A 26,638-nucleotide genomic window follows, 5' to 3' on the forward strand; every position below is an offset into this window, starting at 1 on the left:
TCTCTGACCAGTCTTTTGTCATAGAAGATGACATCAGTCAAGGATATTCCTTATAAATATAGGAGTTGGAAAAAATTTGTTCTAGAACTTTCCATGGTGGAAAAAAAATCAGATTTGCAGACATATAGATATTTAAATTCAATTCTTTTTTTTTCCCTTTCAGAATGGTGTAAGTCATTAGGCTTTCCTTTCACTCTTATTCCTTTAAGTATATCAGAATTATGAAGAATATTACTCCAGACTCTTGGTAAATCTAAAGTCCAAGGAGGTTCATTAAACAGTCTTTGGCCTAACTTTCTTCATCCTGGCTCGTTTCCTTCCATCTCAGTGTGTGTGTGTGTGTGTGTGTGTGTGTGTGTGTGTGTGTGTGTGTGTGTGTTTAATACACAGGTATTATCACTTTGTGAGAATTAACAGAAAAAGAAGCACAACAATCTCTCTAAGTAACAGAATCTGTTCAGTGTGGTGACAAATGAGACTTTGTAAATCTTTATCATATATTCAGTGTTTATTAAAAACTCACAGCAGGTGCATGTGCCTTCTTTAACATGTTCCAATCCCCATCTCATGGTGTCATAGACCAAGTTTTCTCTTGTAGGCCAATGCCAGGATAGAAACGTTAAATAAAAACTAGAATTGTCTTTGGACTTATGATTGGGAAAGGCAGTGTCTACAAGTTGCCACACATAACCCACCCGTAAATCAGAAGTCAATAAGAAGCAAGAGGGCGTCAACTCTTAAGGAGACAATTTAAGAGGAGGGCTAGTAGCTGTAATGAGAACCAGAGCTATCTAACAGGCAAAACATGCTTTTCTTGATTGATTCTGCTGAGGACAGCCTCACATTTGGAAGAATGTGTCTCCATTGTTCTTCTGAATCTTGATTCTGACAATTATTAAACATAAATTTTATCTGCCCAATTTAAAAGCTGTGCAAATTTAAATTTAGAGAAGTAACTGACATTTCCCAAATGGGTAATAATGGATAGAATTAAGCTTGCTTCTGCAGCCCAGGCAGTCTCCCTCCCTCTACACCACGCATCATTCTGCAATTGCACAGACTTCTACGATGGGGCTTTCATTCCTTACTCTGCTGTTCCAGCCCAGCCTTTGGTTCTAGAGTGTTGTTTCACAGTGGACTGATTCAGTTTTTTTTCCACTCCCAAATCAAAGTTCTCCCTTTATTTCTCTATCCCCTTCCTTAGAAGAGCATCTAACAATATTACATTGGGCAGCAGCTCTCTGCTCCCAAACCCCGTGGGAGAGAGACCTCACCGCCTGGTCAGGTGGGCACTCCTGAGGCTGCAGAGCAGAAGAGACCACCAACACTACCCACCCCTGCCCACATCCCTGGCCCAAGAGGAAACTGTATAAGGCCTCTGGGTTCCCGTAGGGGAGGGCCCAGGAGCGGCAGGACCCCTGCGCCTGAGACACCGCCGGAACCTGAAGGAAACAGACCGGATAAACAGTTCTCTGCAACCAAATCCTGTGGGAGGGAGAGCTAAACCTACAGAGAGGCAGACACGCCTGGGAAACCAGAAAGACTGTACTCTGCACACATCCAGACGCCAGAGGAAAACACCAAACGCCATCTGGAACCCTGGTGCACCGAGGCTCCTGGAAAGAGCGGCGCAGATCTTCCCGGTTGCTGCCGCCGCGGAGAGGACTTAGGCAGCAACCCACAAGCAAACTTGAGCCTCGGAACCACAGGTAAGACCAACTTTTCTGCTGCAAGAAACCTGCCTGGTGAACTCAGGACACAGAGAGGCAAAATTCCTCTAGGACCGGGCACTTCCTGTGTTTACCGGAAGTCCCAAACCTGCGGATCCCAGCCGACAACAGCTCTCTGCTCCCAAAGCCCGTGGGAGAGAGACCTCACCGCCTGATTAGGTGGGCACTCCCGAGGCTGCAGAGCAGAGGAGACCACCAACACTGCCCACACTTGCCCACATCCCTGGCCCAAGAGGAAACTGTATAAGGCCTCTGAGTTCCCGTAGGGGAGGGCCCAGGAGCGGCAGGACCCCTGCGCCTGAGACACCGCCGGAACCTGAAGGAAACAGACCGGATAAACAGTTCTCTACACCCAAATCCTGTGGGAGGGAGAGCTAAACCTTCAGAGAGGCAGACACGCCTGGGAAACCAGAAGAGACTGCTCCCTGCACACACATCTCGGACGCCAGAGGAAAACACCAAACGCCATCTGGAACCCTGGTGCACGGAAGCTCCCGGAAAGGGCAGCTCAGATCTTCCTGGTTGCTGCCGCCGCAGAGAGCTCGTGGGCAGCACCCCGCGAGCAAACTTGAGCCTCGGGACCACAGGTAAAACCAACTTTTCTGCTGCAAGTGACCTGCCTGGTGAACTCAAGACACAGGCCCACAGGAACAGCTGAAGACCTGTAGAGAGGAAAAACTACACGCCCGAGAGCAGAACACTCTGTCCCCATAACTGGCTGAAAGAAAACAGGAAAACAGGTCTACAGCACTCCTGACACACAGGCTTATAGGACAGTCTAGCCACTGTCAGAAATAGCAGAACAAAGTAACACTAGAGATAATCTGATGGCGAGAGGCAAGCACAGGAACCCAAGCAACAGAAACCAAGACTACATGGCACCATCGGAGCCCAATTCTCCCATCAAAACAAATATGGAATAGCCAAACACACCAGAAAAGCAAGATCTAGTTTCAAAATCATTTTTGATCATGATGCTGGAGGACTTCAAGAAAGATGTGAAGAACTCCCTTAGAGAACAAGTAGAAGCCTACAGAGAGGAATCGCAAAAATGCCTGAAAGAATTCCAGGAAAACATAAATAAACAAGTAGAAGCCCATAGAGTGGAGACACAAAAATCCCTGAAAGAATTCCAGGAAAACACAATCAAACAGTTGAAGGAATTAAAAATGGAAATAGAAGCAATCAAGAAAGAACACATGGAAACAACCCTGGATATAGAAAACCAAAAGAAGAGACAAGGAGCTGTAGATACAAGCTTCACCAACAGAATACAAGAGATGGAAGAGGGAATCTCAGGAGCAGAAGATTCCATAGAAATCATTGACTCAACTGTCAAAGATAATGTAAAGCAGAAAAAGATACTGGTCCAAAACATACAGGAAATCCAGGACTCAATGAGAAGATCAAACCTAAGGATAATAGGTATAGAAGAGAGTGAAGACTCCCAGCTCAAAGGACCAGTAAATATCTTCAACAAAATCATAGAAGAAAACTTCCTTAACCTAAAAAAAGAGATACCCATAGACATACAGGAAGACTACAGAACTCCAAATAGATTGGACCAGAAAAGAAACACCTCCCGTCACATAATAGTCAAAACACCAAACGCACAAAATAAAGAAAGAATATTAAAAGCAGTAAGGGAAAAATGTCAAGTAACATATAAAGGCAGACCTATCAGAATCACACCAGACTTCTCGCCAGAAACTATGAAGGCCAGAAGATCCTGGAAAGATGTCATACAGACTCTAAGAGAACACCAATGCCAGCCCAGGTTACTGTATTCAGCAAAACTCTCAATTAACATTGATGGAGAAACCAAGATATTTCATGACAAAACCAAATTTACACAATATCTTTCTACAAATCCAGCACTACAAAGGATAATAAATGGTAAAGCCCAACATAAGGAGGCAAGCTATACCCTAGAAGAAGCAAGAAACTAATCGTCTTGGCAACAAAACAAAGAGAATGAAAGCACACAAACATAACCTCACATCCAAATATGAATATAACGGGAGGCAATAATCACTATTCCTTAATATCTCTCAATATCAATGGCCTCAACTCCCCAATAAAAAGACATAGATTAACAAACTGGATATGCAATGAGGACCCTGCATTCTGCTGCCTACAGGAAACACACCTCAGAGACAAAGACAGACACTACCTCAGAGTGAAAGGCTGGAAAACAACTTTCCAAGCAAATGGTCAGAAGAAGCAAGCTGGAGTAGCCATTCTAATATCAAATAAAATCAATTTCCAACTAAAAGTCATCAAAAAAGATAAGGAAGGACACTTCATATTCATCAAAGGAAAAATCCACCAAGATGAACTCTCAATCCTAAATATATATGCCCCAAATACAAGGGCACCTACATACATAAAAGAAACCTTACTAAAGCTCAAAACACACATTGCACCTCACACAATAATAGTGGGAGATTTCAACACCCCACTCTCATCAATGGACAGATCATGGAAACAGAAATTAAACAGTGATGTCGACAGACTAAGAAAAGTCATGAGCCAAATGGACTTAACGGATATTTATAGAACATTCCATCCTAAAGCAAAAGGATATACCTTCTTCTCAGCTCCTCATGGTACTTTCTCCAAAATTGACCATATAGTTGGTCAAAAAACGGGCCTCAACAGGTACAGAAAGATAGAAATAATCCCATGCGTGCTATCAGACCACCATGGCCTAAAACTGGTCTTCAATAACAATAAGGGAAGAATGCCCACATATACGTGGAAATTGAACAATGCTCTACTCAATGATAACCTGGTCAAGGAAGAAATAAAGAAAGAAATTAAAAACTTTTTAGAATTTAATGAAAATGAAGGTACAACATACCCAAACTTATGGGACACAATGAAAGCTGTGCTAAGAGGAAAACTCATAGCGCTGAGTGCCTGCAGAAAGAAACAGGAAAGAGCATATGTCAGCAGCTTGACAGCACACCTAAAAGCTCTAGAACAAAAAGAAGCAAATACACCCAGGAGGAGTAGAAGGCAGGAAATAATCAAACTCAGAGCTGAAATCAACCAAGTAGAAACAAAAAGGACCACAGAAAGAATCAACAGAACCAAAAGTTGGTTTTTTGAGAAAATCAACAAGATAGATAAACCCTTAGCCAGAATAACGAGAGGACACAGAGAGTGCGTCCAAATTAACAAAATCAGAAATGAAAAGGGAGACATAACAACAGATTCAGGGGAAATTCAAAAAATCATCAGATCTTACTATAAAAACCTATATTCAACAAAACTTGAAAATCTTCAGGAAATGGACAATTTCCTAGACAGATACCAGGTACCGAAGTTAAATCAAGAACAGATAAACCAGTTAAACAACCCCATAACTCCTAAGGAAATAGAAGCAGTCATTAAAGTTCTCCCAACCAAAAAGAGCCCAGGTCCAGACGGGTTTAGTGCAGAATTCTATCAAACCTTCATAGAAGACCTCATACCAATATTATCCAAACTATTCCACAAAATTGAAACAGATGGAGCCCTACCGAATTCCTTCTACAAAGCCACAATTACTCTTATACCTAAACCACACAAAGACAAAACAAAGAAAGAGAACTTCAGACCAATTTCCCTTATGAATATCGACGCAAAAATACTCAATAAAATTCTGGCAAACTGAATGCAAGAGCACATCAAAACAATCATCCACCATGATCAAGTAGGCTTCATCCCAGGCATGCAGGGATGGTTTAATATACGGAAAACCATCAACGTGATCCATTATATAAACAAACTGAAAGAACAGAACCACATGATCATTTCATTAGATGCTGAGAAAGCATTTGACAAAATTCAACACCCCTTCATGATAAAGGTCCTGGAAAGAATAGGAATTCAAGGCCCATACCTAAACATAGTAAAAGCCATATACAGCAAACCAGTTGCTAACATTAAACTAAATGGAGAGAAACTTGAAGCAATCCCACTAAAATCAGGGACTAGACAAGGCTGCCCACTCTCTCCCTACTTATTCAATATAGTTCTTGAAGTTCTAGCCAGAGCAATCAGACAACAAAAGGAGATCAAGGGGATACAGATCGGAAAAGAAGAGGTCAAAATATCACTATTTGCAGATGACATGATAGTATATTTAAGTGATCCCAAAAGTTCCACCAGAGAACTACTAAAGCTGATAAACAACTTCAGCAAAGTGGCTGGGTATAAAATTAACTCAAATAAATCAGTTGCCTTCCTCTATACAAAAGAGAAACAAGCCGAGAAAGAAATTAGGGAAACGACACCCTTCATAATAGACCCAAATAATATAAAGTACCTCGGTGTGACTTTAACCAAGCAAGTAAAAGATCTGTACAATAAGAACTTCAAGACACTGAGGAAAGAAATTGAAGAAGACCTCAGAAGATGGAAAGATCTCCCATGCTCATGGATTGGCAGGATTAATATAGTAAAAATGGCCATTTTACCAAATCAATCTACAGATTCAATGCAATCCCCATCAAAATACCAATCCAATTCTTCAAAGAGTTAGACAGAACAATTTGCAAATTCATCTGGAAGAACAAAAAACCCAGGATAGCTAAAGCTATCCTCAACAATAAAAGGACTTCAGGGGGAATCACTATCCCTGAACTCAAGCAGTATTACAGAGCAATAGAGATTAAAAACTGCATGGTATTGGTACAGAGACAGACAGATAGACCAGTGGAATAGAATTGAAGACCCAGAAATGAAGCCACACACCTATGGTCACTTGATTTTTGACAAAGGAGCCAAAACCATCCAATAGAAAAAAGATAGCATTTTCAGCAAATGGTGCTGGTTCAACTGGAGGGCAACATGTAGAAGAATGCAGATCGATCCATCCTTATCACCCTGTACAAAGCTTAAGTCCAAGTGGATCAAGGACCTCCACATCAAACCAGACACACTCAAACTAATAGAAGAAAAACTAGGGAAGCATCTGGAACACATGGGCACTGGAAAAAATTTCCTGAACAAAACACCAATGGCTTATGCTCTAAGATCAAGAATCGACAAATGGGATCTCATAAAACTGCAAAGCTTCTGTAAGGCAAAGGACACTGTGGTTAGGACAAAATGGCAACCAACAGATTGGGAAAAGATCTTTACCAATCCTACAACAGATAGAGGCCTTATATCCAAAATATACAAAGAACCCAAGAAGTTAGACCGCAGGGAGACAAATAACCCTATTAAAAAATGGGGTTCAGAGCTAAACAAAGAATTCACAGCTGAGGAATGCTGAATGGCTGAGAAACACCTAAAGAAATGTTCAACGTCTTTAGTCATAAGGGAAATGCAAATCAAAACAACCCTGAGATTTCACCTCACACCAGTGAGAATGGCTAAGATCAAAAACTCAGGTGACAGCAGATGCTGGCGAGGATGCGGAGAAAGAGGAACACTCCTCCATTGTTGGTGGGATTGCAAACTGGTACAACCATTCTGGAAATCAGTCTGGAGGTTCCTCAGAAAATTGGACATTGTACTGCCTGAGGATCCAGCTATACCTCTCTTGGGCATATACCCAAAAGATGCCCCAACATATAAAAAAGACACGTGCTCCACTATGTTCATCGCAGCCTTATTTATAATAGCCAGAAGCTGGAAAGAACCCAGATGCCCTTCAACAGAGGAATGGATACAGAAAATGTGGTACATCTACACAATGGAATATTACTCAGGTATCAAAAACAACGGCTTTATGAAATTCGTAGGCAAATGGTTGGAACTGGAAAATATCATCCTGAGTGAGCTAACCCAATCACAGAAAGACATACATGGTATGCACTCACTGATAAGTGGCTATTAGCCCAAATGCTTGAATTACTCTAGATGCCTAGAACAAACGAAACGCAAGACGGATGATCAAAATGTGAATGCTTCACTCCTTCTCTAAAAGGGGAACAAGAATACCCTTGGCAGGGAAGAGAGAGGCAAAGATTAAAACAGAGACTGAAGGAACACCCATTCAGAGCCTGCCCCACATGTGGCCCATACATATACAGCCACCCAATTAGACAAGATGGATGAAGCAAAGAAGTGCAGACCGACAGGACCTGGATGTAGATCGCTCCTGAGAGACACAGCCAGAATACAGTAAATACAGAGGCGAATGCCAGCAGCAAACCACTGAACTGAGAATAGGACCCCTGTTGAAGGAATCAGAGAAAGAACTGGAAGAGCCTGAAGGGGCTTGAGACTCCATATGTACAACAATGCCAAGCAACCAGAGCTTCCAGGGACTAAGCCACTACCCAAAGACTATACATGGACTGACCCTGGACTCTGACCTCATAGGTAGCAATGAATATCCCAGTAAGAGCACCAGTGGAAGGGGAAGCCCCGGGTCCTACTAAGACTGAACCCCCAGTGAACTAGACTGTTGGGGGGAGGGCGGCAATGGGGGGAGGGTTGGGAGGGGAACACCCATAAGGAAGGGGAGGGGGAAGGGGGATGTTTGCCCAGAAACCAAAGAATTATTATTAAGTATTAAATAAATTAAAAAAAACAATATTACATTGGTTTCTTTAAGGGAATATGTGAAAGTGAGCAGAACACTGTCTTCCAAACACTCGGTTTTACAGCCAGCTTGAAGGTTACACCTACTGGGTAAGCAGGAAATAACATTGTAAGCATCATGGCGGGTGTTTATGAGGGCAAGAATAAGAATTTATAGAAGAAAGGCCTGTTACAATGTTGTAAGACTACAAACAACTGTCAGAGGTTTTAGAATACCCCCAAGAGCATTAATTGAGCACAGTTACCATGGTTAGATGTAGTACTATGCCTTGGGGAATATCACTACTAGCCTCATTTATCACTTATACAACTCCTACCCCTTGCTCATTTCACCTTAAAGATAGCCAGACGGGAGTTGTGCACAGTTAAGTACTATAGCCAGAATTCGCACTTAATTTTCCTGGTGTGTGTGTGTGTGTGTGTGTGTGTGTGTGTGTGTGTGTGTGTGTGTGTGCATGCGTGCGCATGTGTCTGTCTGTCTGTCTGTCTGTCTCTGTGTCTGTTTGTCTGTCTGTCTTGTCCATGTATGTTGAGTATGAACAGGTGCATGTCCTGACATACATGTTAAGGTCAGAGGACAACCTACGATTTTGGTTATTGCCTTCCCCTGGCTAGAGACAGAGTTGCCCTATTGTTCACAATTGTGTTGGTCACAACTGCAGAAAAGAAGACCCATGAGCTTCCAATTATTCTTAGGCCTCTGTCCCTCAACTCTCCAGTGGAGCGCTGGAATTCCGAACATGTGTTTGCATGCCCCGTCCTAGGTGGGTTCTTCCCCTTTACATGGCAAGTGCTTACCCAATGAGCCATCTCCACAGCCTCACAACTAATCATTCAAAACAAAACAAAACAGAACAAAACAACAACAACAACAAAGATACAACTCAACAGGAAGCAATAAATACTTTAAGAGAGAATATCAGACACTATTCTGGAGACTGACATTACAGGGATACATGATCACAGCAAAAGCAAAGCCAAAGTGTAGGTCAGGTTTAATCAATCCATATGAAGGACATTAGTAGTTCAGTGGGACAGTAGCAGGCATCCTCCTAGAGAGCTGGTCTTCACTGAACTCATCAGTTTTCAACCCGTGGGCTATAATACCTTTGAGGACATAAAGGATTCTTTCACAGGGGTTCCATAGGAGATATCCTGCATATGGTATGAAGTAGCAATGAAATAATTTTATGGTCAGGGGTCAATACAAAAGGAACTGTATTGAAGAGTCACATCATTAGGAAGGTTGAGAACCACTGATATAGTGGTCCTAGAACTGTGTGACCTTGGGCAAAACTGAAAAATAGGCCTTTGTGAAAGGAAAAGGAAAAATGGGTAAAATAGTGAAAGGGAAAAGAGATGGAGAGGGAGGTAATGGCAGGAAGGAGGGGAGAAGGGAAGAAAGAGGGAGGGATGAAGGTAAGGGAGGGAGGAAGGGAAGAGGGAGGGGATTTATTTTAAACATACTTAAACTATCTGATATCACAAAATTCAAGATTGGAATGAAGACTCTCTTCAACTTTTTTTGTTACTTTATAGGGTGAAGGGGAACACGATTTTGTTATTCTACTTCTCTGCCTCAGTTCTCTCTCCTCTGCTCTCTCTTTATGCTAAATGGAATTTTATTGAACAAGGATTCGACAGAACAAACATTACTTTCCTAAACAGTTATCATAGAATATTTGTAGGGAGTGATTATACTAGAAGTAAATATATTGACTCGCTCTTTGAGTCAATAAGTCGAGTTTCAGCTACTCCTGATATTGTGTTGGGTAGCTAGTGTGCAGCTAAAATACAACATTTTCAACTTGTAGGTAGCTGCAATGTGCAAAAACCCAGAAAGCCACTTCCCCCAAGGTAATATGTAGCTAAGACAGAAAAAAACAGTGCCAGGGTAATCATATCTGTGATTCAGGGATGGGAGTGGTGGGTGGATGTTGGCTATTAAATAACCAAAGTAGAATAGGTGCCTGGCGAACACACTGAAGGACCTGTATTAGTTAGCACAGTGTAGAAACTCGTCAAAATGGTAATATTGGCATTTGAGGCATCACATTCTTTGGTTGTGTGAAGGTTAGCAGCTTCCTTACCTTCTGCCCATTAGCTGCCAGCAGCTTCCTTCCTCCATTCACTTAGTGGTGCCAAATAGTGAGGTGTGGGGTATTAAATTAATCTTAGCTAAAAATCACTTGCTTAGGGAAACAGAAGCCAGATCAGGAACGTAACTAAATATATATGAAAGTACCAGGTATGAAATAATATTCAAGAAGACTTCTACATCCAAAGATGAAAAGAAAAGTGGGGAGGGTTTTTTTTTTTCTGTAAGAGAGTCTCTCTATGTAGCCCTGGCTGTCCTGGAGCTTCCAATGTAGATTGTGCTGGCCTTGAACTCACATAGATCCTCTTGTCTCTGCCTCCCAAATACTAGGATTAAAGGCATGTGCCATCATGCCTGGAATGATTAGGGTTTGTTTTGCATAAGACATTGGCTGATTTCACCACCCACAGCATCTCATTTAATTTTAATTTTCACAAAAGTTGTATAATAGATGTTACATGAAAACTATTCTGAAAAATCTTATTCATCCTCTGTTGAGGGAAATGGGGAACAAAGGAAACAGCATTTGTCCAAAGTCACCCAGCAAGTAGAGCCAATACATAATCCCAGAAGTGAGCAACGCAGAGTCCATAAAATACCCAGATGCCCTTCAACAGAGGAATGGATACAGAAAATGTGGTATATCTACACAATGGAATATTACTCAGCTATCAAAAACAACGAGTTTATGAAATTCGTAGGCAAATGGTTGGAACTGGAAAATATCATCCTGAGTGAGCTAACCCAATCACAGAAAGACATACATGGTATGCACTCATTGATAAGAGGCTATTAGCCCAAATGCTTGAATTACCCTAGATCCCTAGAACAAACGAAACTCAAGACGGATGATCAAAATGTGAATGCTTCACTCCTTCTTTAAATGAGGAAAAAGAATACCCTCGGCAGGGAAGGGAGAGGCAAAGATTAAAACAGAGACTGAAGGAACACCCATTCAGAGCCTGCCCCACATGTGGCCCATACATATACAGCCACCCAATTAGACAAGATGGATGAAGCAAAGAAGTGCAGACCGACAGGAGCTGGATGTAGATCGCTCCTGAGAGACACAGCCAGAATACAGCAAATACAGAGGCGAATGCCAGCAGCAAACCACTGAACTGAGAATAGGTCCCCCGTTGAAGGAATCAGAGAAAGAACTGGAAGAGCTTGAAGCTGCTCGAGACCCCAAAAGTACAACAATGTCAAGCAACCAGAGCTTCCAGGGACTAAGCCACTACCTAAAGACTATACATGGACTGACCCTGGACTCTGACCCCATAGGTAGCAATGAATATCCTAGTAATAGCACCAGTGGAAGGGGAAGCCCTGGGTCCTGCTAAGACTGAACCCCCAGTGAACTAGACTATGGGGGGAGGGCGGCAATGGGGGGAGGGTTGGGAGGGGGAACACCCATAAGGAAGGGGAGGGGGGAGGGGGATGTTTGCCCGGAAACCGGGAAAGGGAATAAAACTTGAAATGTATATAAGAAATACTCAAGTTAATAAAAAAAAAAGAAATACAAGACATAAGAGGACAAAGTTACAGGCTGGAGAGATGGCTCAGTGGTTAAGAGAATTGACTGCTTTTCCAGAGGTCCTGAGTTCAATTCCCACCAACCACAAGGTGGCACACAACCATCTGTAATGGGATCTGGTGCCCTCTTCTAGTGTGTCTGAAGACAACTACGGGGTAGTCATATAAATAAAGATTAATTTAAAATAATTTTTTTCTAGAGCTGAGGATCGAACCCAGGACCTTGCGCTTCCTAGGCAAGCGCTCTACCACTGAGCTAAATCCCCAACCCCTTAAAAAGTTTTTTTAAGAGTTACTTTGACAATTTTTGTTTGGTGGTTGATTGGTTGTTTTAGAGGAATTTCTGAAAGTGCCCCTTTAAGAGAATGAATGGCAAGCATGCCATGGTACAGGGGAGATAATGCAAAAAAGTTACATCGTTGGCAAATGTCACAGGCTTGGGACAGTGAGAATATGGGATGATGTTATTGTCTAGAGTCAATAGGAAAGATAATGCAATAGTCACATGTGTATGAAGCTGAGTGGTTTCAAGAGGATACTTCAGACTAATATTTAATTCAGGATTGCAAAATGGAGGCCTGTCCAGATTATAGGTCACAGAATCTTGAATTTCAGTACAGGTTTTATACTGTGCTTTGTGAAGTTTCTCACCTAGATGACCCTCTGTTTCGTGCTTCTAGATCTGTTTTCCCTCCATCTGCCTGTGATGCTAACATTTTTATAGTATTAAGGTAACTGGCTACGGTGCATTAGAACTTGCCACTTTCACCATCTCTTTTCTCCCCTGGTTCCCACCATCCCTCTTCTGCATTTCTCATTGCTGTATCTCCAGGGACATTCTCCTCTCACTTGTGCTCTTCTCACTGAAACTACAGAAACTAATGGCCAGTTTTTCAAGCCTCTCCTTACCCAGAGAACCAAGAAATCACAATATAGATTATTCGTAGTAGTATAGGATAATCAGAGTGGAAAGAATGCTGTAGAGAATAACTTTTGATATTGAGATGACCTAGTCAGTAAAGCACTTGCTGGCTTCAGGTCCCTGGCACCCATTAAAAAGCCATGTGTGACAGCATGCACCTGTAAGTCCAGCTCCTAGGAAATGGAGAGAAGAGGATCCCTAAAGATGATTGGCCAGTCTAATCAACTAAGGAAATTTAGTGAGAGAGTCTGTCTCTAAAAGTAAGATGGAAAGCTATTGAGCAGAACATTCAATGTTAATGTCTGTCTTGAACCTCAATATGTACCCAGATGCCATGAGTACATACATATAACACACACATATACATACAGACACATGCGTGCTCATGCACGCTTGCATACACACACTCACACACACACACACACATACACACACACCACACTCACTCACACACACACACACACACACACACAGAGGCATGGGATGGAGGGGGAGAGAGTATAATTATTTCTGGACAAAGAAAGCTTCAATGTAGGGATTTCCAGATTAGTAACTTTCTAGAATCCTTCCAGGGTTCTAGAGGTAGGATAGTGGTTCTTAGACTTCCACTAATGGGATAGTGGCTTCCATAGTCCCTTGCTGCTTAAGGTAGAGATTTCTGGCCCCCTGTGAAGTTTCTAAAGCAGTGAGTATAGGGTGGACCAAAGAGGTGCATTCTACTGAGTCCCCAGGTGATGACAAAGGACCACACAGAACAGGCAGGTGTCTGGTAGTGGTGCAAGATAGCAGTGTGTCAGGGGAAGCCTCCAGGGAGAAGAAAACATTGCTTCTTGTGGCATCCTTCAAGAGAACACAGTGAAATAAGAAGTTCCAGATAATAGATCGTTCTAGAGGGTATGCTGAGGAACAGGTCAGGGGAAAGGACAAGCACGGAAAACTCTGTATTGTAACCTTCTGGAAAGCACTGAAGCCAGCCCCAAGCCCTGACATCCACCCTCCTACTTGAGATGATGCATAGAAACACCAGAAGGGAACTCTCAGGATCTGTTTGATCTCTGTCCAGCTCCCTAAGCCCTCTGTCTGTTTATCTCCCTCTTTCCCTGGCCTCTTCTCCCCATCACCCCCTGCCCAGTGGATGATTCACTGCCTCCCCTCACTTCCCCACCCCACCACCATCTGTTTTTCTAATGATGGCAGAGGATGAGCTGTTCTGTTGGCCCTGCACCATAACACAGCACACTCCACACTGGCATTAGCCTTCCTGCATCCTCAGAATGCTGCTTTCTGGGTATCTTCTCCCTACCAAGTTTCCTCTTTTCTCTTAAACCCCACCCTTTCCCTTTCCCCGGTCTCATGTGGGTCCCAGTTTCTTAGAACTACATCAAGAGACGCAGTCAGATACAGAGCAGAAGATTAGCATGCATGCCTGCAAGCAGGTTGGGTGTGTTTGAAGGGATTGTTGGAAATCAATGGTAGTTAAATGCGCTCTCTTTAGCTCACTCCAGGGAGCCAAAAATATCTGGGCAGGACTGCAAAGTGGCTTATTGACTTCCAAAGAGAGGCTTGGATGAATAAATGTGCAGTGGCTCGTGGGGAGTGGAGAGCCCTGAGCAAGTGACGTCCTTATGGATGTGTGGTGTTAACACAGGGATGGATATGGCAACGCCTTCCTGGGAGAACCAAGGATGACTGTTGACTGTGTAAAGAAAATGGCCACCCTAGCTTTCTCTTGAGACTCTCCTACAGAAACTGGCCCTACTGAGATTAGCTAAACCCGTCTGCTGATCCAGTCCTGTATTATTAACTCAGCCTCCTTGTTCAGCTGCAATAACTTTCCTCTCTGTTGAATCTATTAAGTAAACATGCCTCAGGGTACTGCCGTTTCTCCATCAGAGATCTCAATCGAGCTGATCCAAATTTTTCTGTGAATTGATATGTCTGTCTGCCTGGCTGTGTGTCCCTCTATCTATCCATCTATCTATCTATCTATCTATCTATCTATCTATCTATCTATCTATCTATCTATCTATCTATCCATCCATCCATCTATCTACCTATCTATCTATCCATCTATCCATCTATCCATCTATCTATCTATCTATCTATCTATCTATCTATCTATCTATCTATCTATCTATCTATCTAGATATCTATCTATCAATCATTTGTTTAACCTTTTCTTTATTCTTTCTCCACCTTAGCCAGGACCTTCCCTGGAACCATGCTGGACAGGGCAGTGCCTGGACAAGAATACTTGTATTTGTCATGGGCTGTTCCTAGGGTTGGGGGCTTATTTAAATGCAATATGTGCATATTTTCAGTGTCAGAGTTCCTGGGTCATTCTCTCTGGACAATCCTCTGATTCATTCTAGACTCTCCTTAAAGAAGTCACTGCACTAGAGCTGACCCACTGTCAGGAATCCACTATGGAAGAAGGAAGGCGGAATTTCTTCATTAATAATGAAGATTTAGGTCAAACCACTCAACGATGGAATATAGGCCTGTGTAGAAGTTTGCATAGACACCTGCATGACCTTTCCATTGCTGCAAGAAGGGAAGTTTCAGACAAATGACCACAGTGACTGGAGTAATATCTGCTCTGGGATTATACCTCTTATTCATGTCTAGCTAATTGTGCCCACAACTTACATATATTTTTGCTTGGTAAAAAAAAGTACACTGAGAAATTTTGTATTTATTTTAATTTGGAGTATGTATATATATGACATTATATAAGTACATGTGAATCTCAATTTTAAGCAAAACCTAGGACTCCTACCTACTTCTAACCCTGGTACTCAGGTGGCCCAAGCAGAAGGGTTATTACAGATCTAGTCTGGGCTATAGTGCTTAAGTATAATACCTTGTCTACACACACACACACACACACACACACACACACACACACACGCGCGCGCGCGCGCGCGCGCCAAAGTTTGTTTTAGGCATTTCGCTAGCTAAACAAAATTGTCTATAAAAAAAAATCTGTATTTAACTAATTCTAAGGCATAGTTACAAATCCCAAAGCCATAAATAATTTTGGCTTGTCTTTTAAGTGACTGAGATTTTACTAAAATAAAACTGAGTTCAGAAACCCTACATTCTATAAAGTTGGGACTGAGGAGCATTTAGGAAACTAAGTAAAAGAAAGAGGAATCAGAAGAAACAGAGACTTGAACTGGAGGGACTTATGTTACTCAAAGCTCTTCACATGACTTGGGGAAGTCAAGCCCACATACCTCACATGACTGGATGCAGTGCACCAGAGAGGGATCTGGGTGCCACTGACGCCTGCCGGTACACACGATACTCTACAAAAGAAATAAAACAGAGACATTAGGTCTATGGAAGTAATTGTTAGTTCCGTGCTTGTCCCACCAGCCAGCTCCAGGGCTTTGAAGGCAAGACCCTCAGTGTGTGCCGGGCAAGCAACTGGTCTTGCCTGTGGAAACCATTAGCCCTGCTGGGTAGCGTGAAAGCTGAAGCCCTCAAAGTAGAAACTTTGTTCCCCTTTCATCTTCTTCCTCCCCTAGGGTACCACAATTTTCAGAGTGCTTTTTGTGTATAGCACTGACCACTGGGTAAAGAATTTCCCTATGCCTCAACTGCCACCAAGGCCTTGCCCAGACGGTGGACACTGTTGAGTTGACTGCCCCACCCTGTCTCCTAAGGCAGGCCAGTCCCCCAAGTTTCTTCTCCATAGAAAAATCTCTCAGACCTTCTGGGTCTGGCAGCTTTAGACTAATGTCCTTTGTCCCCAACAAAGTCGCAGAGATCACCATGGAGGATTCCAGACCAGTTATCCAGGTAGCAGGTGAGTCTCTCTCAGTTTAACTGATACAGGGACCACTTGGTTTATATTTTCTATTCAAATTTATCTTTTCAGATCTCTGTGAAAGCTAGCAGGTCTGCTTTTCTTCCAAAACAGTCTGGTTTTAGAGTGACTTTGGGTGCAAAAGATGAACACATTGCTTGCTGATTATACAAATTTAGAAACTTTTTAAAAAGTTTGAATTGCCTGAGTTAAGTCTCTTAACTGAAAAGGCTTTGAGGCTGAGATGTAATTGGCCAGGCTGACTTTGTTTCATATGCAAAAATCAGGCCTTGCTTTTCCAGAGCTACTGGGTTTCTTGCTGAAATGGCTAAACTCACATGCAGGCTTCAGTAAAGCAAACTCAAGCTTTCGTGCTGATGTTCATGATTAAAATAAATTTCTTTTTAAAAGAATAATTGCCTTTCAATGACCACTCTCAACATGTAGCCACCTACGTCTCATGGTGAATTATTGGATGTTTCGAGGTAAAAGAAAAGTAAAAAGTTTAAGGTTTTGTGCTCATTGCAGAGGTCTAAGGAAGTGACTTAAGACATGCTAAAGGTCTGAGGGCTTGATGGAAGGTATGTGAAAAATAACATTCAAAGACGCTGCAATGGGATGGGAAAACTTCAAAAACTCAAGGTTTCACCCCAGTAAAGGGCATTCTGACCAGCTATTGATCTAGCCTTGGTAAAGCAAGGCTATTGTTATTGTCACAGCCTCAAGATTGTAAATTTCCTTCAGTGGTTTTCTAAATAGAGACTTAAAAGTGTTTCTCATTGTGCTAAAAATACCTCTCTCCAATCTGTCCTTTCCTCTAGAGAGAGGAAAGGGTATTCTTGCCTTTGGGTCCTCAAGATCTTTTACCCCTCTGTTTTCCTTCCTGCCAAGGAATTTCTGTCTTATTACAAATGAATGTTTTATGCTTCTACTATGTTAAGGACTTCTCTGTTTGCTGTTGTTGCCATAGCTCAAAGGCATGAGTCTCCTGTGTGCAGACACTACTTTCCTATAATGAGGATTTAAGTGCAGATTACAGTGATCTAGCTAAGACCTTCCATCCCTAGCCTGTATCTGTCCCAGCAGATTCACTTATCTGACAGATACCATCCAGGAATCAAGTGTGGAATTGCAGGCTGCTCCAAAATGGGTTCACCTTGCTAGCTATCAACGGGGAGGTCCTGCATAACTACAACCAAAAGCTGCCAGAAACCAGTCCCTGTATTAGGCTGTGTAGCCAACGAGGCTGCTCCTGTCTCTTCAGGTTGGGTTAGCAAACCAAATGTTTCTGAGTCTGCCACAAGTCTGCCACTGCCTGATTCCACTCCCACTCACCACCATCCCGGACCACCAAGATTTTCCTCCCTACCCTCAGCTGTGAAGCAGCTACAGAAGAGACCAGTCATAGCCCATCACCAACAAAGGTTGGAATGTTAGGCCCCAGTATGTATACCCAGAAATAACTCAAGCCTAACTGTAGAAGGATTCCAGGAGGTTGGATAAAGCCAGGGTTCTTCTGGGACTTGTGAAACAAATTCCCACCTGCCAAAGGGTGTCATTTTCCTTTCCTCTGGAAAAGGGGGACTTCTGGTTCCCTATTTACGTGTATCTGTGGCAGTCATCAGCATATGAAAGTCTATGTTAGCCTCCAGGTGCCTAAAGTCCATATTCACAAATACAATATACAATTCAAAGCTCCTATGATAGTCTCCAGGCCCTTCTCACACCTCATCTTTTCTAGTCCTGCTATTCTAGCTCTCAGGGTGGCAACACTTTGCCACTCTGTCCCCATTATCTCTTCTACTGGGTCTCTCTAACCTCCTTTCCCTGGCAGATAGCCCTGGCCAATCCAATCTGCTTCTTATTCTCTCTCTGCTCTAAACTCTTTCAGAGCACTCTGAATATGCTCTTTCTCCTATCCACAATAAAAATCTCCCACTTAACCGTGGAGTGGTTACCTTGGTGGTTTCTTTACTGTGCCCCTCACATAAACCTTTCTTTCACAATTCTCAGAAATACAACAAAACAAATTGCACATGTTTGACATTTACAACGTAATGTAACATTACAACAATGTAATGTAATCTGGACTATCTATAAGATGGCCACCTGGCTTCAGTTATCATTATGGTAAAATGGAATTATCAAACAAATACTAAAAACGGGGCGGGAGTGTTCGACATACCAAAACCTTTGAGTTACTTTTCATACCTACAGGTTGCATAAGCTGATCCATTTACGTAAAAACAAGAAGTAGACTCCATTGATGTTTCCTTTCTAGAGGTTATAAGTTTTGATATTTAAAGTATCACGTTTGCTTACTGCCTCCAGAAAGCACTGATGGGAAATAGTAAGATATTCTTTTGGAAAGTAGAAGACAGCACCCTTGTTCCTCCTCACGGTATCCTAGCTGGTCATTTACTCCATTCAGACCAAATGTATTAAAACAACTCCCTCCCCCTTACTAAAAGCCACATTCCCCAGCAAACAAAAGGATCTGCTGCTATGTCAGCCTAGTGCTGTCTTGTAAGTGGTCGACATCTTCGAGGGAGTGTCAGTTTCTCCATCTAAGTGATGTTCAGCCTTGATAGACTCAGGTCCTGAAAACCTGAACTTGGTGGCAGATTCCGAACAGGTGAGCTGGCCTTCTCTTATACCCTTCCTCAGCTTTTGTAAAGGCAGGAATTTTGGTCTTCTAACATTACCAAATTTATAACATATTATAAAAGAAAAAAAAAATCAGAGAAATAGAAATGTATCTTTATTTTCAAGCCTGTTCTTCCTAAGGTCATTTCTCCTATTATTCTCAATACATTTTGATATTTTTGTATTTTCATGTAATTTAGCTTTGCTATAAGGTGATCTCATGTTGGCAGATAGAGGAGAGAAGAGGATATAGAACCCCTCCTTCTGACTTCCTCCCTATTTCTGCACATGTAGATATACTCATATGTGTGTATTGTTTTCTCACGTTGTTTATAGATGTATTTTTTCCATTGGGTTATAATAATATGATTTTGCAAGTAGTCTTAACTGTACTCTGCTGACTTTATAGTTTCTGAGATGTTATATTCTCTTGAATGCATAGTACTCCACTGCTTGCCTGCACCTTTAACCTATTAACTTACCCCATAAGGATAGTCAATTCTGTTATTCTCATTCCTTTTGCTATAACTAAACATATGTAAATTCCCTTCATATATGTAAATATAAGACATTCATGACAGCGAAATTGACCATACTCATTGATTTTTAAATGTTAATTTAGTTTCAGAGTAGTTCAGCCTGGCATACCTCGTTAATCTCTGTAAGGTGCTAAAAGTGGGTAGTATGTCTGTTGAATCCATCGTATATGCTAAACCCTTGAGAAAATGGATTAATTTTCCTGTCTTATTCTTTATGTTGTCTGACTTATGAATATGGGAAATTTTATAAGCACTGGCCAACTGCTAAATGTGGTCCTGGCCCCAGTCTTCTCCTGCATCTTCTAGCCTGTGAAAGTTATCCATGCCACAAGCACATCCTTTATCTGTTAGGATACACTTACCTTCTATGACTAAAACTACTGGACATAGATAATAAGACAATTGCAAATGGTTTGAAAACTGTGTGACCTTGACTCCCTGCTTTCCTCCAATTCATTTCCGTTTTGTATCTCCAGTATGCACAGTTTTAAAACCGTGGATGACTTTCATAGGTCAGAAGATGCAGGAGAAGACTGGGGGCCAGTACTCAATTTAGTGGTTAGCCAGTGTCAGTCAACATAAAGAATGAGACAGGAAAACTAGTCTGTTTTCTCAAGGGTAGGATGGATGCAACAGATATTTAGCACCTTACAGAGATTAAGGAGGTATGCCAGTCTGAACTACTCTGAAAACTAAATTAATATTTAAAAATCGGTGGGTATTGTCAATCTCCCTGCCACACATTTGTCTTACATTTGCATATATGAAAGGATTTTACATATATTTAGTTATAGCAAAAAGAATGGGAATAACAGAATTGACTCTCCTTATGGGGTAGGTTAAATAGCAAGGAGCAGTGATAGCAAGAAGGGATGGGAATCTATTGCATAGCAAGACAACTTTTAACCCCTGTTTCTCTTTTGCTTTAAACCATTCTGTTTATTAAAAGAACCACTCATCCTTCTAGGATTAATTTGGGAAAGCAAACCAAAATAAAAATGATAGTCTTTGGTGTCCCTGGACTACTGAAGAGCTGGGGAGCTGACAAGAAATGCAAGTACTCTTAAAGATCTTTCCAAGTGTATCGCATGTTGCTTTGAGGAAAGCTCACTAACTTGCACCTGACTACTTCATAATTATGACAGTAATTTTAAAATAGAGGGGAGCATTGTTCAGTCTGTGAAGCAGGAATTTATGAGGCAAAAAAAGGGAGAAATGACAGAAAATGATAGATGCCTTGAGTTTTGGAAGGAGTCACCTTCAAATACCATTTAGGAAAACTCCATTCCAGGCACACAACTGCTGCACTGCATTTAAACAAACAAATGGGGTTCCTGAAAGACCTCATCTTTCAAAGTTAAAATATGGACTCCCCCACTTTAAAAGGTGTAACAAAGCTTTGAGACAGACCAGATAAAGGTAGCCAGAGTCAATTCACCTTACCTTTAAAAAGAGTTTTTGAAAAACAACACTTTGAGAGTCTCTTGGTGGATGCCTCCATTCTTCAGGTTTTTTTGCCTTCTTGCAGTCAGGAAGTTTATTCTACCTCACAGAGGAAATGGTGTATGGATGAAGGGGAGATGTCTATCTACTTTGAGACCCCTTTGTGCCCAATGTAACATTGGGATTAGCATAACAAATGAAAGAAAAAGAGAGAAATCAAGAGAAGACAGCAGAGAGACTTAAAAATGGCAGTCCTCCTTGCCTGGAATTCATCCCACACCCTTAGCAGCTTGGAGACCCTGGACTTTCGGGAAGTGAAGGCAGTAGGCAGAAGGTCTATGAGTGTAGGGCATGAACTATGATCTCAACACTGATTCAACACACGATGTCCTGCCTCTCATTACTGTCGGATTCCACTGCCTAGACACTATGTTAAAGACTCAGAACGTCCACCTGGAAACTTCAAACTCTGGACTGCTGCCTCTCACAGGAAACATGTTCTTGTAAAACTGAAATGTGATAGTGTGCATGTACGTGGGTGCGTGTGCGTGTGCAGAATTATTCCATCCTGTATAAATCACAAGAGCTTTTAGGGGAGGCAGAAGCAGGTGGATCTGAGTTCAAGGCCAGCCTGGTCTACAAAGTGAGTTCCAGGACAGTCAGGGCTACCCAAAGAAACCCTGTCTCAAAAATTCTAAAAGAAAAGAAATTGCTTCCTTAGTCAAAGGTGATGCAATAGGAAATCTTTAAGATACATTGACTCTCTAGTTTTCTCAGCCTAATTTATAATAGGACAAAAAAAGCAGATGATTCAGACCTCTCTCTCTCTCTCTCTCTCTCTAACACAAACACTAGCAAACAATGGAACTTTTTTGTTCCATGGAGCTAGGTGGTCCAATTTTTTTTCAGAGATGGAGGATATTTTAAAAGGGTAAAATTTACATTAAATAAATTAAGATAGCATTTAAAATTATAAAATATATACTGGAAACTACTGTATGGTGTGTATGTTAATTTTTCTAAAAACACTGCAAGATAAATAGTATTTTCTTCTCCTTGACAGGGAGGGCACAGAGGCTCCCAACAGCAAACCACCTTACTCTTTTTATGTCACTTGTTTCTTGGAGGTATTTTTCATCAAAACCCCAGACAGTCAACATCCTATTAAAGTGTTCCTTTAATAAATTGTATACTATTCTAAAACTTGGGTATCATTTGCAATAATAAAAACCAACCAGTCCTCTAAAGAAGGGAAAATAAACTACAGACATCTGAAAACAGACTTCACTGCTCTCTAAAAGCAAGCCAAAAGACCAAAATCTGTCACAAAAAAATGAGAAGTAGTGTTAGAGGGAAATATCTCTCTTTAAATTACTGTTTTAGATGTCATGATACAGGAAGGAAATGTAGGATGGATGGATGATTTTCATGGTTGAAGAGAGTGACCTATTTTCTGTCTGACAGGAAAACTATCCCAAGCAAATAGCTAGAAGGAAAATGATTACTGTGGGTGTGGTAATACAGGGACTGTTATACAATTTATAGTCAAGAACATTGCTTAAACATTTCTCCACTTCTTGACAACTGTAAAATTTTGGAAAGATTATCTAGCAATGCCTATGTATGTGTAAAGTAGAGATGGCACAATCTTTCTGAGCTTATATATTTGTGATGAGATTCAAGTTATATACATATATAAATATATCACATACATTACATATATCATTCATACATGTAATTATATATAATTTGAATCATGTATATATTTGTAGCAATGGACACCCATATGAATTTGCAGATAATAAAGTAGTATTTAAATATAAGCTACTATGCTTGTTACAAAGAACAAAATCATTTGAAGTAGAATTAAGGAGAATATAATTTAATTCTGTTCTCTCTAGTCTTGTTGGACGCAAAATGATTTGAAATGTGATAGACATGGTAGTTTCCATGAAAGTGCAAAGAATTATTTATTAAACAAATCAACTCCACCCAAAACAGATGTTCTTAGACTTCAACTATATGTGCAGCAATTGTCTTACTTATAGGTATAATGATTTAACATACTTGAAGTATGCAGTAGAATTGTGGGATGTACATCCTTCGTATTCCAAAGCATCCCTTTAGTTCATTTGAGTTACAGGGTTTTAGTCAACATTATCAAGTTTTGTCTGACATAGTTGCTTAAGTTTATGAGTTATTTCTTATTTATGAAGACAAGGTTAGATTTTGCACCCACGTGAGCCCCTGAGTGTCACAAAATGACAGAATCCATGAGCTCATCAGTGACTGGAACATAATTTCATCATCGATGACTCTAGAGACAATAGATCAGTCACCCCATCATTTACCTTAGAGCCATTGACTTTTCTTATCTTGGACAACACAGTTTGAGTTGCCTAAGCATCTAGCAAGCAATACTTCCTGATACAGTGCTTGTAGAACTGACAATGAATAAAAAGCCTGGCAATAACTTGCTTTGCCCCACTGTGGCATTTACTGGTGTTTACTGTTTGGATCGCTATTTGATTTCATTAGATTTTGGTGTGAAGGACACTGATTTGGAATTCAGAAACACATAAAATATTCTTTCAACTTGTGACATTCTGACTGCTGCATTATTTTTCAAGAATAAATTATTCTTATGATGTAAATTCAATTAGTCTTGTACACTTTTCAAATGATCTTAGTTTATCCCTTAGATTGTTGGAAAAAACTAATTTACTTTATTTTGTTTCCCATAGCAATATGACACACATTGTGAGTGTTCTGCTGACTGTAGCTGTGCTCCAGAACACTGTGACTGGACACATATCCCATAGTCAAAAGAACAGAGAAGTGTGACTACAGGTGATGAGAAATGAAAAGTAAGCTAAGTTTTCTTGCTTGACAACTTCTCCATTAAGTTCTTGATTTCTTTTATTCATTTTACAAATAGATATTCATTTACAAATAGATATAGAATACACTTAGCATTTCCTAGGTACCACTCTGGGGATTTAAATACAACAGTAGACAAAAAAATTATCCATAATTTTTTTCTACTGATAGAAGTAAGTAAATAAATTTATTTATTAGTGTCTGTTAGTAATTCCAATGAGGAAAAATAAGGGCATATACCAGAAGAATACGCTAAAATTTTAGATAGAATGGACAAAGATGGCCTTCATAATATTAGAGTCAACGTGTGAAAGAAGAACACGTAGAAAGGAAGTAGATATCTGGGAGAACATAGTGGGCAGAAGGAGCTACAGGACAAATGTCCTGAGATACAGCTCATCATGTCCTCAGAAGACAGGCAAAAGGGGACCACAGTTGTATAATCAGTGATTGAAGGAAAGTGTGTGAGAGTGAAGATGTGAACATGATCCTTGGAGAAGAGAATATAGATCTGGGGGTCTTAGGAGTCAAATAATGGGTGTGGAAGTGGATGAACATTCTTACAGGGGTATCATCTATGGCCTGGGAGCTAGAGTGCTCCCAGGACTAGTAATGTGTAACCTAAGGCTTAGAGGTCAGTGGCCTTGAAGGGGGTTGCTTGGCTTTGGTCTCAAGTGTTGTAGACTCTACAGAGGGAAATGTGGTTAGGAAGAGGCTCTGAGAAGACACAAGGACAGCTTCCCTTGCCCCCCATCCCAGACACTATGATATTTTCAGTGATAGAAAGAGAGTCATTGAGCCTTCTGAAAGGCAGTGATTTCAGGGGAGGACCACAGAGGAGACTAGAGATATAACAGATTCTGCCAATGAGTTTAAAGGGCAGAGAACCTGGGGGAATGGTTTTAGGGTTTAGAAAGAGGAGGAAAGTGAATCTTGCTCTCACCCTGTCTGCTACCCACATTCTCCCTGTGTGAGGTGTATTTGGCCCTTTTCTAACCCGGTCTTTCTATTTCCTTTACTCATCTTTACAGATTTCCTCAGTTTATCCTAACACCTCCTGCCATGTTTTCTCTCTTTTTTTTTTTTCGGAGCTGGGGACCGAACCCAGGGCCTTGTGCTCGCTAGGCAAGCACTCTACCACTGAGCTAAATCCCCAACCCCGTGCCATGTTTTCATTATTCATTTTCTTCCCTGTTGTTCCTTTCTCTATCTTCTTTCTATCTTCCCCTTTAAATGACCCCCTTCTTTCCTCCGCCATTTTTCTCTCTTTCTTACTTGATGGCTTCTCTTTCGTCATGGGAATCATCTACACAGTTGTTTGATGCCAGGGTATTTGGACAGCCTCTCAATCCTTCCAGAGAACGTCCTTCCACTTGACAATTGATGGTAGTTCTGTCTCCACCCTGTGCTTACCTGCACTTTGACAGGTTCCATCCAGTGCTCCAAAGTGTCAGTAGTCACATTCTCCGGTAGTATCACAGGGTCACTAGGGGGAATTACACATGATGGGGAGCACACTGCACCTGAAGGAATTGAAAGTTATAACAGAGACATGACTTTCCCAGACCACAGTCTTTTCCAGTGCTCGCTTTCTATACTATAGGCCATAACATTACGTCAGTTACAGACAGGACTGACATCCACCACCTGTGTACCTGTATGTATATAAGGTGACCAAGAGCCACTGTGGCAACTTAACTCTTTGCCTTTCCCTATGTGTGACTTCCTCTGCCTGGTACAGTATATCCTGTCCTTAGGAATCAATGTCTCACTGAGCCATTCAACAATTTAGAGATCAATTTCTGGCTCAGCAGATCCCCATGGTCTCAAATCAGGGCTCTAGCTTGTGAAACTCTGATGCTTTTAAACATATTTGATATTATTCTGATCTCCTAGGAACTTATATTTATTGTAGCTGTGATCTTGGAGCTTAAATATCTATGGAGTGGGAGCAGAGCATGGAGGGTAGTGATCACATTTCCTCCCAGCCTAGCCTAGCCTCTCAATTGGCACACATTATTACATGCACAACCAGGAAACCTATTCAAGTAAAGGAGGAAACATTCAAAACCAGAAGCAGAGATTTTGGTCTCTCAAAGGAAAATCTTGTTCTGTTTGTTTACATGGACAATCCAAGCACCTCCTCAAAGCCTTTTCAAATAAAACTCTTTTGGGGTTTCTCTGTTTCCTTGTCCACAACTATATAATCTCTAACCTTCTTATCAATTCTCATGGTGTATATGTCTGTCTATTGGTAAATAATTTATTTTTAAATTACATTACTTTCAGGTGCCTATATACACGCGTGCTTGTGTGTGTGTGTGTGTGTGTGTGTGTGTGTGTGTGTTAGTGTGTAAAATTTTATGTAGAAATCAGTTTTCAGGGTGAGACTCTGTTCATGAAACACCATTGAACCAGGCCTGAGTATAAGACATCAAGGCACAAATACTTGGAACACAGGGAAGAATCCATTCCGAAATGACT

General features: G+C 41.2%; 1 protein-coding gene across 3 annotated transcripts in view; it reads right to left on the minus strand.

Moving 5' to 3' along the window:
* Positions 1 to 26,638, minus strand: part of Pappa2 (pappalysin 2) — a 276,315-nt gene that overhangs the window by 41,651 nt on the left and 208,026 nt on the right. For all 3 annotated transcript variants that reach the window (NM_001427778.1, XM_063272601.1, XM_063272600.1), the window contains 2 exons: positions 25,568 to 25,677; positions 16,072 to 16,143 (listed from right to left, as the gene is read on the minus strand). In NM_001427778.1, coding sequence (NP_001414707.1) covers positions 16,072 to 16,143; positions 25,568 to 25,677 — 182 coding nt within the window. The remainder of the gene's footprint in view (positions 1 to 16,071; positions 16,144 to 25,567; positions 25,678 to 26,638) is intronic.

This window comes from Rattus norvegicus, chromosome 13 (genome assembly GCF_036323735.1).
Source record: "Rattus norvegicus strain BN/NHsdMcwi chromosome 13, GRCr8, whole genome shotgun sequence".
In the NCBI taxonomy this organism is placed as follows: Eukaryota; Metazoa; Chordata; class Mammalia; order Rodentia; family Muridae; genus Rattus; species Rattus norvegicus.